This window comes from Mustela lutreola, chromosome 3 (assembly GCF_030435805.1).
Source record: "Mustela lutreola isolate mMusLut2 chromosome 3, mMusLut2.pri, whole genome shotgun sequence".
Taxonomy (NCBI): Eukaryota; Metazoa; Chordata; class Mammalia; order Carnivora; family Mustelidae; genus Mustela; species Mustela lutreola.
Genome location: NC_081292.1, coordinates 35,096,088 through 35,112,070, shown reverse-complemented (window position 1 = coordinate 35,112,070; position 15,983 = coordinate 35,096,088). Strand labels below are relative to the sequence as shown.

The 15,983-nt window shown below is 38.8% G+C and overlaps 1 protein-coding gene across 6 annotated transcripts in view; it reads right to left on the bottom strand.

The window, feature by feature from the left end:
* The window catches only part of UBR5 (ubiquitin protein ligase E3 component n-recognin 5), a 132,653-nt gene that overhangs the window by 41,724 nt on the left and 74,946 nt on the right, over positions 1-15,983 (bottom strand). For 5 of the 6 annotated variants that reach the window (XM_059165883.1, XM_059165885.1, XM_059165884.1 and 2 more), the window contains exons 17-25: positions 14,901-15,044; positions 14,693-14,804; positions 14,295-14,449; positions 13,846-14,043; positions 9,509-9,719; positions 8,164-8,290; positions 3,943-4,094; positions 3,415-3,510; positions 2,948-3,071 (exon numbers count right to left, since the gene is read on the bottom strand). In XM_059165883.1, the coding sequence (XP_059021866.1) occupies positions 2,948-3,071; positions 3,415-3,510; positions 3,943-4,094; positions 8,164-8,290; positions 9,509-9,719; positions 13,846-14,043; positions 14,295-14,449; positions 14,693-14,804; positions 14,901-15,044 (1,319 nt within the window). The remainder of the gene's footprint in view (positions 1-2,947; positions 3,072-3,414; positions 3,511-3,942; positions 4,095-8,163; positions 8,291-9,508; positions 9,720-13,845; positions 14,044-14,294; positions 14,450-14,692; positions 14,805-14,900; positions 15,045-15,983) is intronic. The other variant, XM_059165887.1, reaches the window with a different exon arrangement.

Genomic DNA, 15,983 nt, shown 5'->3' with positions numbered 1-15,983 from the left:
TACTTAGTTGTACTAAGTAATACTCAATTATTACTTAAAAACCTTTTAACACAATGCCTAGCAAATAAAATGTATTCAATAAAGGTTACTTATTATTATCTATTTTCTCTTAAAAATGTACCTTCAGTATTCTTCCCTGAATTTCTATTCCCTCCTGGATCCTTTACATTTCCCAAAACTTAGTCCTCAACCACCTGTGCATTCCTCTCTGATCCACCAAAGCAAGAACTCCTTCTGTAACAATAACATAGTACCACCATCCGCACTTGCTTACTTGGTAACTCTACTTAGGATTTCCCAATGATACCTCACATTCAACATGTCTAACAACTAAAATCACCTGTCTACCCAAACCTGCTCTCTACCTGACTTAGTCAGCCAACAGTAGCACTGCTACTAGAAATTAAGATAAAAAAATCTGGATTCTTCCTGAAGTCTTCCCTTCTAAATCAACTTTTTTGCTCTTGCATTTAATCCTCCTTTTCTGTTTTCCAGTTCAGTTTATTGTAACACACACACTAAAGACGACAGGCAGGCATAAAAACCAAACCCTTGATCAACTCCAGTCTCTACTCTTGCCTATTTAATCCTTTTTTACCCAACCATCACATTATTATTCTTATAAACCCACACTGATAGTATTAGTCTAGCCAAAGCCATTATTCGGAGGGTTCAAGCCCAAGGACTAGAGAACAAAGTGGTGGCTTTAACTCAGTTTTGCAGATCCACTGGCTACTGCTCTCCTCTTCTCATCCTCCTCTATTGATCAGGTGCATCACTGGTCCCTAAAATATTCATACCTCTCCTTTTCTGTGTTTTTGTTCACTCTTCTCCCTACCTATTTCCCAAGCTTCATACCACCTCTACTCAGGTTAAGAATAAAATCCTCTGCACCTTTATTAACCAGGATAATTTTACCAACATTCACTTTCTTTAGCTTGTATTATAAAAGCAAAACCCAACCACCCACACCTGGGACTGGAGGGAGGTCAGTGGGTAGGGGAAGGGGGAACGTTAAATTGGAAGTAATGAATTAACTGTCTTATATTTAAAATATAAAAAAGGAAACAAAGGACCAATTTGAGAATTCCTAGGCTTATCACCTAAAAGGCAAAAGAACCTTGCCTTTCCTCTAATCTGTTTCAAAGCTGTCATCAATAATACAAGCTTATTAACAGAATGGCATTTTGACTGTTTTCCAGGTAAGTTATGTATTTTCTCAGATAAGGGGTTGGGGGAGAGCAACTGCTACTGACACTAAAATAAAGGACTGGTGAACTAGAAATGCACTGTGGAAATGCAAAATGGGCTAAGAGGAGAAAGCGGGGGGGGGGGGGGGGTGTGCCTGGGTGACTCACTTTAAGCATCTGACTTTAGCTCAGATCATGATCTCAGAGACCTGGAATCAAGTGCCGTGTAGGGCTCTGTGCTCAGTGGGGAGAGCCTCCCTGTCCCTCTTCTACCTCTGTGCCCCCCCACACAACTCGTACACACTCATGCTCACTCTAATAAAAAAAATTTAAATTTTTTTTAAAGACTTTATTTATTCATCAGAGAGCGAACACATGAAGGGTGGGGGGCAGAGGGAGAGAAAGAAGCAGACTCCCCATTGAGCAGGGAGCGCCATGTGGGGCTCGATCCCAGGACCCTGTGATGATGACCTGACCCAAAGGCAGACGCTTAACCAACTGAGCCATCCAGACATCTATGAAAATATTTAAAGAAAAAAAAAATTAAGAGAAAGGGAATAAGAACACACTATAAATTTTTAGGTAACACCAAATGATGGAGGAAATGATACAAAATAGTACCTTTAAAAATACCATAAATAGAAATTAAAACTGGTAAATGAGAAAATAAAAATAGAAAAAACTGTATTTGTTTATATACCATTCTTACCTATGCTTCCAACCACTAATAAATTAGTAAGCTGCTTCTGGAGTAATAGCTTATTTCCAATTCAGTGACTTATTTTACTAGTGGGGCAGCCTTCATTAAAGTAATCAGAAGTTCACATGTTCGGTAATTATGGCCTAAGGCCAATAAGCCTTAAACAAAACTCTTGCCCTCAATGATAACTCAAAACACCTCCTTGTTCTTAAATATGAGGAGGTAGCATAAGGATGATGGCTGGGAGTCTCAATTCTAGAATCAAGAAACAGACCACAGTTGAATTCCAGTTGTGCGACTCACTAGTTTCATGACCCTGGGCAGGTTAATTAGCCTCTAAGACCATTACTTCAAATATAAAATGTAAATAATATTACCTACTCCACACTGCTATTGTTAGAAGAGTTAATACAAGTATAGTTTGGCACAGATAAGAGCTAACTTTTATAAAAATGCCTATTACTGAGTTTGTGAAGGAATATAAACAATCAGGCTAAAAGCGGAGCTATAATCTACCAATAGTGAATGAGCATTTGCCACACAATACTTACCAAAAACTCAGCATAATCTCATTTAGGATTTTGTAAGCCAAAAAAATATCCAAAGAAACCATCAGAATCATCCACAGAGTTTTAGAATACAGATTCCAGGCCCCATCCCAGACCTACACAGTCATACTTCTAGTGCAAGTTTGGGGAAGAATCTGTCATTTTTAAAGTTCTTAAGCTGCCAGTGATAGAATTTATGAATTCACATGGAGAATAACTATACTGTGATCTTTTTCACACACACACACACACACACACACACACGTATATACCTCCACATCAAGCTCCATAAACGTTGTTTGTGTTCAATTAGTGTATACTGAATTATACTAAGAAAGGCCTTTCATTGAAGAGCGCTTGGTTAATCACAGAGGGAATACAATGCTAGGTTTTGATTAATTATTTTAAATTCACAGTAGGTAACTGTTGTCCATACATCGCCAGATCAACTTAAATAGTAAAAGGAGCTAAGCTAAATCTTAATAGCAAAAGTATATTAAACTTCTTACTTGGCAGAGAGGAGTTCTCGTAAATACGGCTGCAGTACAACACTGTCGCATAACAATTTTAATATAAAATGAGCATTGGCCTTTCGATCCTTGGATTCTACTACAGATGGCTCTGTGGAAGGACCTGTAATTAAGGAGATTTATTTGGTAACAAAACAAGAGTAAACAAGACAGAGTAAAAGGATATTCTGGAATAACATACCAAGTATCTATTAAATAAGCCACCAGAAAAATATTCTACTATAAGTAATAAATTAGTAACTTCAGTATAGAGGATTTAAACACATTAACACATTTACAACTCCCGACTGATGAAATGTTATGTTCACACACACAATTTCATTGACATATGGGAGATGTAATTCAGCGAATTAGATATTTTTCAAGCCAAAGAAGTCTCCCTGAGGCTAAGGGCAGATCTGCAGAAACCCAAATGCCTAGGCAGATAAAATAGTACAGATTCTCACCTGGAATGGTGGAGGTGCTTGGTCCTTGACCGGTGCCACTCGCTGCTGTGGTAAGAGATCCCACAGCAGGGGCCAGGATAAAATCAATGTCACCATCTTTCAGTAAACAGAACAGCAGGATGTACATCATTATAGGCAACATATTCCTAACATGTTCTCTTAACTGGCCTTAAGGCTTTTCTCTGCAAGCCAAAGGTCAAATCCAACAGAGATTTAAGTAGAAACTTGTTTTCCAAACTATAAGAGAAGGAATCCACTAGGCCAATTATTGACTTATTGTGACAGATGACTAATTAGTTTCTTGCCAGTATGGAAATATATATTTCAATGAAAGAGCTTCTAGAATTTTATTTTTTAAGTTATAACCCCCCCCCCCGACCGAATCTCAACAACTAATTTAGTTACGGTTTACTCGTTATGCTATTTCTAAATACTTCAGATTTCAAAATAACCCACTAAAATGTTCAATTTCCTTTCTTTCAGGACCTTGGTTTTTTGTCAAGTACTAAATAAAATAACAGATCTTACCAGGATCCATCGCAGGAGGGTCAGGAACCCAACTAGGGGGAGCTATGGGGGGCGAAACTGGATCCTGGTGGTCACTGGATGAAGCTCCAGCTTCATGTCTACCCAAACCAGCCGCTCTCAGCGAACGTCTCATCATTTCCCGTAATCTCAAACTAGAAGAACATGGACAAAATTGGAGCTCACTACCATGGCTAAATGTAATGAAAAGGTGCACAGAACTTCTCATCTGAGATCAAAGTTTGTTCTATAAGCAAATACTCCAGGCAAGGGAAGTGAAGTACAAATGCCAATTCTGGAATCACAGAGTAAGTCAGTGAGGGATAGAAATGAAACTGGGGGCACCCAGTTCAGCACTAAAACCACTATATTAAGCTCCCACACAAACTTAAGCACAGGGAACAAAACTTGCAGTGAAGATTAGAAAATAATCTTTCATACAATTAAGATAAATAAACAGCTGAACATTAAGACAAAAAATTTTTCTGTCCCCTGTTTATCATCAGTAAGAATTAAGTTTAATAATAGACATCAGCAGACATACTGATTAGCACAAAACCGATACTGTTAGCTCACTTAAATAAATCCCTTTGCTGTGATCTCAAAAGCAATTAAACTAATGTCCACACAGTGAGTAGTCTTAAAACAAAGACCAATTTAGATTTATTTTTTATACAAAAAAAAAAGTCTTTTTTTAACAGTACAACTTGCATCCCAAAGAAATTAATGAAACTGGAGCTTGTAAAATGTGCTGTTAGATTAATGTCTGGGCATGATTTTTTTTTTTCCTCCTGCTATACAAGGGAAAAAAAACACTGCAAAGGTGTGCACATCACTAAAAAGAAAAGGAAATAATCACAAACACAGATCTTATTAGGGGAACTGGTAACTACCTGTATAAAAATCTATACCTCTGAATAAAAGCTTACAAAGCCCACAAAATTAACGTTACAAACTAACAGCAATTAAGAAAGAGCACATAAGGCAAATTCCCTTCCATCAGTCACAATTTTAGAGTCTCCAAATGAATAAAGACTAAAAATTCAACTGTAAGGGCCAGGTAACACATAAGGGACTTCATTCTCCCATTCAGATTTAATCCCAAAGACATGATATTTCTCTGATGTGAAAGACCTTACCAGGTGAGCATTATATGTCTACAAATAAGTAGTTTAGAAAGATTTTTATTAATGTTTGAATCTTCTAATTATAATTGTTGTGTAATCCAAGGATAAATGTGGTTTTCCATATGGATACACTTTCCATTTTATGAGGAATTTTTTTTTTAAGTTTTTACAAAAATTTCTTTTAGAGGCTACTTTCAGGAACACGTCTATTTTAAAAAGCACATATATATATATATATATATATATATATATATATATGATGATACCCTTGGGAACAGAAGCATTCTTTGGAAGATTCTGCAAAGTAAATTTTACAGTCTCAAATAATATATTAGTTACTATAGTATTCATTATCAAAAAGTACCTACAGTTAAATTTTATGGTATCTTTGATGTCTTCCCTCTCCCAATTTACAAGTCTGAGTTTAAGAGTTTTTAGAATATGGAGGGGAGCAGGGCACAGGGATTCTTTCAGTCGAGGTCACTTCTCTGTCCAAAGACCTCACCCAGAGAGAAAGACGGGCTCCTTACCAGGTAACAGCACACACCAGGGTGACTGTTCACACTGTGATGTTCCTAAATAATCTTAATTAAGCTCAACACAGACACTTGGTATCCTAGTGTATCTTACTCAAAACAGAGAAAGAGAGAGAGAGAGAGAGAGAGAGAGAGAAAGAATCAGCAATTAAGTGGGAGGCACTGCAAATAACCTGAAAATAAATGCATGTTTGGGGCCTATTAAGAAGAATGCTTACATCAGGGTCACAAACTCAATGCCTACTGGGCCAGGAAGACAGTATCGATTAAGGAAAGGGCAGTCAGGTCTAAGAAGTAGGGAGTGATGGCAAACTAGAGGCATACATGCTTATCTAAAGGCATTCAAATTTTAAAGAAAAAAAAAAAACAAAAAACAAAAAACTGTAACAGTGCACAGGCCAAAGAAAACATATGTGGGCTATTCTCCAACCTCTAGCTGAGAGTAGACTAAGTTAAAATGAAGATAAATTGAGACCATAGTCTCATCTTGAACTTGCAAACTCCCAACTCTGTTGTTGTGATGTAGTCAATTCAATATTAAATGAGGGGGTCATTCCTTTGTGATTTTAAAAAATTGTCCTTAACCACTTTTCTTCATTAGGTCTTGGGAACATTTTTAAGTACAACGCCCAGCTCCTCATATAGATTCTTTAAAAACAAAAAACAAAAAACAAAAAAAAGAAAATTATTCTTCAAGATGCTGTACACAATTCATGAAGATTCACCTGTATCCTCAGTGGCTGAGGACAATACTGAGGAGATACCACCTTGGCTGCTAAGATTCAGAGTTTTGACATTTCTTCGTATAGGCTTGCCTGGAGTCATCGTATTTTCTGACAATATGGAAGAATTCAAGGATGATGTAAGTTCCTCTTTGTAAGCACGTTATATCCATGCTACAGAAGCCTTAGAATCCAGTCATGTTCAAACATACCACTGTGACAAAAAAGCGAAGGTCATGTGTCTTCCAGATTAATAATCTCTAGAGTACATACACCTGCAATCAGATGCATCAATCAAGCTTTCCACTAAATCTGCCCTTTGTACTCAGGAACTATGAGTCACATAACAAAACTTCTGAGTCAAATCATCATCTGAAGACATTTAACAGTACTCCATTCAATATTGAAATTGCATCAGCTTTGAGCTTACAGCTCATGAATCCCAGCCTGCAAACTCATCAAGGGGCATCGCCTAGAAAATCCATTGTAGACTAGAGGAGGGTTTCACTTCAATGAAGCAGAGTCTGTGGACTTCCTACTGCCCGGCGTGGATAATAAGACTCCTGTGCTTTCATCTGTTCAACCGGCAGCCCTGAGTTTGAACTGGTTAAGAGCACTGCAGTGAAATCTTCGGCAAATGCCTCAAAGGAGCTTACTCTGCAAATTATTTCTGTGAGCAACACATCACCCACTCTTGAAGCTCCTTTTAGTCTTTGCCTTCAAAATAATCCTTACATGAAAAAAGGATGGCAGCACTGGCATTGGACCAACCATATCAGAGTCCAACTTGATCTGCACCTGTATTTTCCCTGAGGAAACGAAATACCTGAAATAATTCAGAAACTAATTTCTTCATGAAGAATTTAAGTTGCTTTCCATTTTAGACCAAACACTTCGTCTGCCTAGTGTAGTCCTAAACAGATAAGCTGGTGATAATTTCCATTTTGTATAGTCTACATAAGGTCTTTGTACTGTTTTAAATTATAATTTGGTCACCCATAAATAGTTTGTGACAAATCTCACTTCAGGACATTTTTGAACCTGGGAAGCTATCAATTTTAGAAGAATCATTTTTAAAGGGAAAGTTGGATATGGAACAGAAAATAGGCAAAAAGAGTCTTCATTTTAAGCAGACTTTACAACCTATCACATGAGCACAGTGAGCAGTGCTTCCGTCAATGATCTGTCAAGTGTCCAAGAACTCTGGCTCTCGTGTCTAATATAAACATGCTTTCTCCTTCAGGAAAAAAACAAACAAAAAACAAAACAACAACAACAAAAAAAAAAAACCAAAAAACGAAAACAACTATATCCTGAATTCTTTATACTCTTCGTCTATTCAAACACCTAGTAATTTTCTACATGTTATTAAGGTCTGTCCATCCCACAACCCAGAGACCTGAAATCTTAAAATAGCAACATTCACAATACACATCAGCCTTTCATTTCTTCCCAGATCATTAATACATCTGAGAAATTGACCTAAATAATAATCAGAAAATAAAAGATTGCCATTCTTTCAATTATTATTATTTGTTCTCCAACTAAAAAAAGGAACTTCCTAGGAAACAAGAATGATAAACTTAAAACACATTGAAGAATCAAGGTTGAACTACTTGTCTAAATTATCTCAAATTTTTGAAGCATCCTAGATCCTACTCTTCTACACTTAAAATCTAATTAGATATTACCAGATCTTTTTCCTGGGGTGATACTGAAAGGAACAAAAACAAAGCAAAAGGACCCACCAATTCATGCATACGATAGGTATGAGATACATTTTTCTGTACTTGGATTCTGTTTCCGCCAAATAAACTTTCCTGGTAAAAATCACATTACCTTCGACTACTTGATGATCCAGCCCGATTACCTGGGCCATTACTTGAAACAACTGATATTGCATTTGCAATGGCCTCAACAGCAGAAAGCCTTTCTGCAAATGTATTTCTTTCAGAGCGCTCTGCTTCTGAAACATAAGAGAAGAAATCAGGATCAATTTAAACTTCAAAAATAACTAAGATTAAGTATGTACTGGCCATTAAATGCTAACTGCTATGTATTTTAGTACTTTAAATCACATGCTAGAGATAATGAGTAGCTTAATTTTTTCCTCCTTGGAGCAACAGACACTTATGACAGATTTAACTATGACCTTTAATATGTGACTTATTTCCTTATTCTGCCTTACTTTTCAACCCCCAAAGGTTAAAAAATAAGATTACTCATAAGTAGACTGAAATCCAGCTTTCACTACAAAGTACAAAAAAGACCCACAATTCAGTACCTCAGCCAAGGCTTATATACTACTCATACTCCATTAATGATATGGAAATAAAGGTTAGAAACCTACAAAAAAACAAGAAAAAACAAAAACAAAAACAAAAACAAAAAAAACGAGAAGAAAAGAAAGAAACAAAACTTGCAAAACTACTACTCAAAAATGTATCTACCAGGGGCGCCTGGGTGGCTCAGTGGATTAAAGCCTCTGCCTTCGGCTCAGGTTGTGGTCTCAGGGTCCTGGGATCAAGCCCCGCATCGGGCTCTCTGCTCAGCAGGAAGCCTACCTCCCCCCTTCTCTCTGCCTACTTGTGCTCTCTGTCTGTCAAATAAATAAATAAAATATTTTTTAAAAAATGTAGCTACCAGAGTAGCACCAGTGGAATTTAGAATCAGGAAAAACACACAACCGCACTTCTAGTTTTGCAGATTTCCCTTTTGTTTAACCAATTAAAACCCTGAGGGCAAAAAAGTTTATTTTCCCAGAAAAATCTCATAACTCACTAGGTTGTTTTTCCTTGTACATTCTGAAAACTGGGATAAAAGTTGCTTCAGTATAATTTGCTTTAACTAGCTAAATTATTCTCATGGTAATAAAAGTCATCTGCTATTATAAAATGAGTAAATCTTTTTAAGTATTACACATAAAGTTTGTACATAATCAGATAACGGAACTCAAGACAACAAAGCATACTGATAAGAAGTTATCTGCTTATGTTACATGATCATCCTAAGAGGACAGACATCTTTACTGTTTAAGAATGGCAAAACTCCTAGGTTTCACAAAACAAAGAAAAAGTACACACATTCTTCACAGTCATTTCCTTTCCTTCCCTTTAATAGCTATTTCATTTTCAAAACCGCCTAAAACTCCTTTTAAAGACCTTGTTATAGTTCTTATTCTCACCCTCTTCTTCTTTAGTTTCCTTATTGCTGGTTGGAAAACAAACTGATACACACGCATGCAAAATATTTCTGTTTCCATCACATCTGTGGCCGATGAACGTCTGCAGCATCTGTAGATTCTGCTCTAAAACAACCGCTTGCTCAAGATTCATGAGGTATTGTCGACAGGCCTCATAGTCACAACGCAGAATGTGCTGCATTAAGGTTTGTTTCTGTGCTCAGATAAATCAGGGAAAAAACTCCAATGAATTTGAATAGCACATTACACAAGTCAAAAATTCCTCATTTTATAATTTCACACAATAACATAATTGGCTCTGAAAGTAAGTAGACACAAGGTAGCCTACCAAAGGACGTAAAACTAAGGGCCCCCTTTAAGCACAGTATACGACTGCCAGAACAGAAAAGGGTATAAACTATCTGTAAAGGACCACTAAGTATTTTCAGCTTTTGCAACTAACTCAACTCTGGCTGTGGCAGGAAAGCCACCATATACAACACACACACAAATGACAGTGACTGGATCTGATCTGCCGTTAAGACTGCCAACTCCCGGTTTATATTAGTTCTTATGGAACTACCAAATTAGAATCCTACTAGTACTGTTAATCAATTAAACAAAGGGTATACATTCTCTGTATTTTATATAGGCTTACTCATACCCTCTTATGCTCATGAGTTACATCACATGTGGTACAGAAGAAAACCAAAACCTTCAACTTCCCTAAAATCACGACAGATGCAGTCTCTCAGAGGTGACAACTAATGCACTGCATTGCCAAATACCTGGTAATATTCGTTAATTTACGGAACATTCCACTACCTACCTAAGAAACAGCATGCTATTGACTGAGTATCTCTGGCCCCCAAAATTCATATGCTGAAAGCTAATCTCCAATGCAATGGTATTTGGAGGTGGGACCTTTGAGAAGTAACTAAGTCACAAAGGTGGGGCCTTTGTGGGTGGGATTAGGCCCTTAAAAGGAACCGGAAGAGATGAGAGTTCTCCCCTCCCACCATATGAGAATACATGGCTGTCTATGAAACAAAAGGTTGCCCCCATCAGGCACCAAATCTGCCCACACCTTGACCTTTGGACTTCCAGCCTCCAGAACTGTAAGAAATTTCAGTTGGTTGTAAGCCAGTCTGATAGCAATCTGAACACACTAAGACATGGCATGAATAAATCAAGGAGTTCAAATGTACTTCTTTCAGAATGTAAAACTGTAATTAAGAGATTTTAACGGACTAACTATAAAGCATCAGTTTTGGAAAACAAGTAAATGTTTCTTTTTTAACTAGAATTAAGAACTGGGAAAAGAGTGTGTGGAATACAAAGGGAAGAAGAAAGCTATGTTTGAACCACTTACCACCTCTCCTCCAAACCCCAATCTGATGGAGAGGAGGAAAGGTAAAACAAAAATAGGAAGGGGAGGAAGAACAAAAAATAGTTAAACTATTTTCAGTACCTGCCACAGGTGAGACAGGCCATTTTGATTGTGGCACTAAGACCCTGGGGTGAGGTGATCCCATACACTGTAAGCTCCAGTTCAAGGGTATGAGGTAGAACACGTACGTAAGATTAAACTTTCCAAAGTCCAGTGACATATATGAAACAATTAATATGTTGAGAGAATATGTCAAAGGCTCTCCGAATACTAAAAGGCACACTACTATTTAAAGTAACTGAAGTCAGGATACTCTGCAACGTAAAAGGTTTCCAAGCAATCAGCAAGTCATCGGGTTGGAAGCAGCTACAGGAACTCTCATCTCCAACTTGCTCCACATGGGCTCTCACTCTGAAACTCACCAATACCACACTTACTGTGTTACATGCAAAAGAGTTTAGTCTGCATCACTCTATGCTGTATTCATCACTTATTCTTGTAGCAAAAGGCAGAGTGAATTCAGTGCAACATTTCTCACAAGTCTACTGTGCACCAAGCCCAACTCACTGAGGTACAAGATAAATTATGGCGCACTTTATCGCTATTCAGGGGATGACGACACATTTCATCTTTACCCCTGAGATGCTGACAAGAGTGCAGGGGTCACAGAATCAAGTAACTACAGAAGCATCTGAAGGAATAATACAAATGAACAGAGGAGGCCAGGGGTAAAGAGATAACACAAACTGGATCATAAATAAATGGCAACATTCAGAGCAATTAAGTATGGGGAACTGCAATGAACTGGAGACACCACATACAGCCTCTAAAGGGGGCAGCTAATGGCTTTATGATGGCCCAGTGTTCCCAGATCTTCCTATTTTTTTAAGAACAACTGAAAATCTGTGGACTTTAAAGAAAATTCCTGTGGTTTTTAAATGCTGGCAACCGACCAAGAATTTTAAAATGAGACGGAGGTTACTTCTAGGGGCCAAGTTCAGGCCATAGCCACCTCCTTAACCACAGCCCTATCAGTTTGGAACCTCTAGTCTAACATGTTACAAACAAAACTAAACCAGAATGAGCACTGTGTCTCCAGACAACAAGCTTACTGGCAGCTCTCAGGCGTACCTGGATTCAGACTATTCTAGATGCAATTCTAAGTAGTTTGCTTTCCCCTCCAACCTAATGGAGGGTCAGTAAGCCCCCATACCAAGTTCTATTTCCATTCTTTATAGGAAATCTCCTCACGGTTGTCTATTTTCTCCTTGGCCCACCCTTTAATCAGGCTTTCATCCCCGCTGTCAAGAATGACCCAGATGGGAGCCAAATCCCCAGGCACGTTCAGCACTTGCCTTGCCCGGCCAACAGCATCACTGTACATGGTTGATCACTGCGTCCTACTTGACACATACTTGTCACCTGGCTTCTAAGACAACACTCATTCTAGTTTCCCTCCAACCCTTCTGGACACTGCTCCTTCTCAGTCTCATACGCAGGTTTTTCTTTATCTCCCTGGACATTTAAATGCTGATACTATTCTCATGGCTCAGTCCCTAGGCCTCCTTTCTTCTCCATGACCTTGATAATCTCATTCAGTGTAATTCCTCTACTATCATAGATGTACTGTCAGCTCCTAAGTCCATCCTGCTCTGGATCCTCAGGCTTAACAGATCTAACTTTTATTGGCTCCCCTTGGATATCTGATAGGCACCTTAAACTCTGCATGTCTAAAACCAAACTCCTGCTGTCCACCTCTCCCTCCTGAACCTGCTCAATCCCTAGTCTCTACCTCTATAAATGCCAACTTCATTCCTCCTTCCTTTGGCCCTCTTGCTTCCTCTGTTCGACACCTGTATTGAGCCATACGTAAATCCTGTTGGCTCTACCATCAACCGTATCTAGTATACATGGAATCAAATCCCTTCTCCCTCATACCTCTACCTCTTGGGCCAAGACACCATTCCCTCTCACCTGGACCATCTGAACAGCCCCCTCACGGGCCTCCCTACTTCTAAACTGCCTCCTGGTATTCTCAGCAGCGCAATGGTGATCCTTTGAAAATATATGTAAATCAGGTCAAACTCTGTTCAGATTGCTCCAGTAAGTCCTGTCTCTTCATCTAACAAACACCTCATCTATAACATGTTCAAAACTAAACTCAGCCTCTTCCCTCATCCCATTTGCTCCTCCTCCTATTTTTCCCTCTCCCCAACCAACCACACTGAAATCAGAAGCTTTGATCTCCTTCCTATCATTTACTGATGACCAGCACCAAGCTTCAGAGTTTCTACTTCCTTAAGATCTCTTGAATCCATCCACTCTTCCTCATATCCAAGGGCTCAAGCTTACTTTGTTCTAACCTGGATAACTTCATGCACCTTTTTATCTGGTCTCTACACTTCTTTTATTATTTTTTTCCCTACACTTCTTTTAAAAAGCCAGTTTAAAATCCTTCTCCTCCTAGCTTTCAGGGGAAAGCTCATACGCCCCTTAGGTTGGCACACAAGGCACCCCAGTGCCTTTCTCCAGACTTTGCACTTGTTACTCACTGACCCATAGGAGCCCTACCTTCTGGTTTTATCAATAGAACTTACACAGTCTCCCAATGTACTGAGATTCATTAAAGGCTGTTCTTGGTGCTATGGGTAACACTTCCCACCCTCAGCTGTTGTCTAGGAAACTCCTATCTGACTATTCAAAGCTGTGTTCAGGCATCAACTCCTCAGAGAAGCCTTCTCTCCAGTCACAGTCTGATTTATATCCCTCACCTTTGTGCTCCTGCAACACTGTGCATGCCTTAAGCACTTACACTGTCATCATTGGTCTACTCATCTCTCATCACCACCTATAGAGAGGGTTAACAAATCATCTGTTCAGGATTGTTTTCCCTAGATTCTAGCATCATCTTGTGAATTAAAACTCCACATAGTTTCAGTAGTCAAGTTACCTCTACAGCCATGATGATAATAGCAGCTTTCTTTTTGATTGTTGAGTTGGCAGGAAGATTTATTAAAGAATGTACACCCATTCCAAGACTACTAATAGGTGGAAGATCAAGCCAATCAGGATCCCTTATTCCTCCCATGCAATCTTTGGCCATTGGGTAGATAGTACCATTTCCATCTCGAAGAATAATAGGAGACTCCTACAAAAGAGGGGAAATAATAAAATTTGGTTCCCAATCAAAAATGCATCTTTGATTTTTACAACAGGTATATTTATTTTCAAATAAGTTCAGTTTATAGTGGCCAAATAAGAAACCCAGTATTAATCGTGCCTGATATTCTAAATTCTTCAACAGTTTAGTAACAAGCAAATTATAGCCTACCCCTAGGCTCTACAAAAATGTCAATGTTGTCCTACCAAATTTCAAAAGCAAAAATAAGCCTCTATTACCTGTCCAGCAGTGAAAATGGCTACATTCCTCTCATTCTGACCAAGGAAAGCAATGCTGCTTGTAGGGAAATTATTCTCTTGTTCTGCTTTTCCTGTAGCAAGATCAAAGATACAGTACCGTACCCAATTTCCAGTCTTCAAAACAGCATGCACACCTTTAGAAAACATAAATGTAAAAAACAATGTTATACATCTTTAGTAATTTCTAATAAAGTGCCCATCAAATCTTAACATCTGTGGTCACGTTTGAAATGTAGATTCATTTCGCTATATAACATTACACACAAGGGACAAAAACTGCCATAACACCTCACATCACTTTATCCTCCACCCATTTACTACACAAGTATTAAAAGAATATAACATATGCCAACTGAAAAAGTTACAAAAAGCTTTACCTTTGGAATCCACATTCACTGCTAATATTTCCGTTTTTTCAGGTATACAAAGCTTTTTAGGAGTCCTTTGGAAACAGTCAGGAACTTTCGGTGTTCCGCCAGTTTTGACAACCTACATGACACAAAAGGAAACTTGCGCTCAAACTCTGGAGTGCAATCAAGCCATCAGGCCCCACACCCACCCGCTGAAGGATCCTTCTACACCTACCTGCAGTTCATCAATTCTCAGTAGCCTACAGTCCTGAAGGAGAGAGGAAGGGTCAGCATCCGAGCCAGAGCTGCTCTGACAGTTTGTATTACTGGACGTTCCTGGGAACTTTACGGCCACATAGGCACCATCCACTTTTAGCACCTGGAAGCACAGCCCAATATACTGAGTATTAACCAACTTCTATGAAATCAATATGCAAATGAGATCCACTGAACTTACTTAACATCAAAGGCATTTAATTTCTTCTATTTCTTTACTGATGAACAAGTTATAAAACTAACCTGAACCTGGAAAAGAAAATGAACCTCAACAGACTCACCAAAGCTTTGTTGTTGACATCTGTATTCGAGGCTTACCAGAGAGCAACTGACCCACACAGCCAGCACTTACAGCCAGGAGATGTTTAGCCATCAGCTACAAAAATGAAGTATAACCCTTGAGATTCTCCCATCCTCCCTCTTTACTAGTTAAGAGCCCTGCTGTGTGAAAGCACTTCCGTGAAGATCATAATGTGCTATATCTGCACTGCCTGAGATGGTAGGTATTAGCCAGAAGTGGCTCCTGAACACCGAAAATGGAGCTAATGGGACTAAAGAGCTGAGGTTTTATGTTATTTAAGTTTAATAAACTTTACTAGACACATATATACTTAGTGGCTACCCTTCTGGGCAACACAGATAGAGAGTGAGCTGGGTACAGAAAGACAAGCACAGGACTTGCAACCAGAATATTTGAGTCCTATCTCAGCTACTCGGTTTGCGATTTTGAGCCCGTGTAATCTTCTCAGAGGAAACACCTGCCCACAAACGACAGTTCTGCTTTGACAGTCACATGGAAGATGGTGTGAAAACAGCCTCTGTAAACTATAGGGGATGGCATACCTCCTCTTCCCCTTGAGTACAAATGGAAGACCACCAACTTCAGAAACACATGAGCGATCAGGAAAACCTTTACTCTGCAGGTATTCTGCAGCTACAGATCCATTTCGTTTTCCAGTACGTGTGGAAGGAAACGTGAAATCAGTGGCATTCCAGCTGATGGACTCTACCCACTTGTTTTCTTAGAAAGCAAGACCCTCTC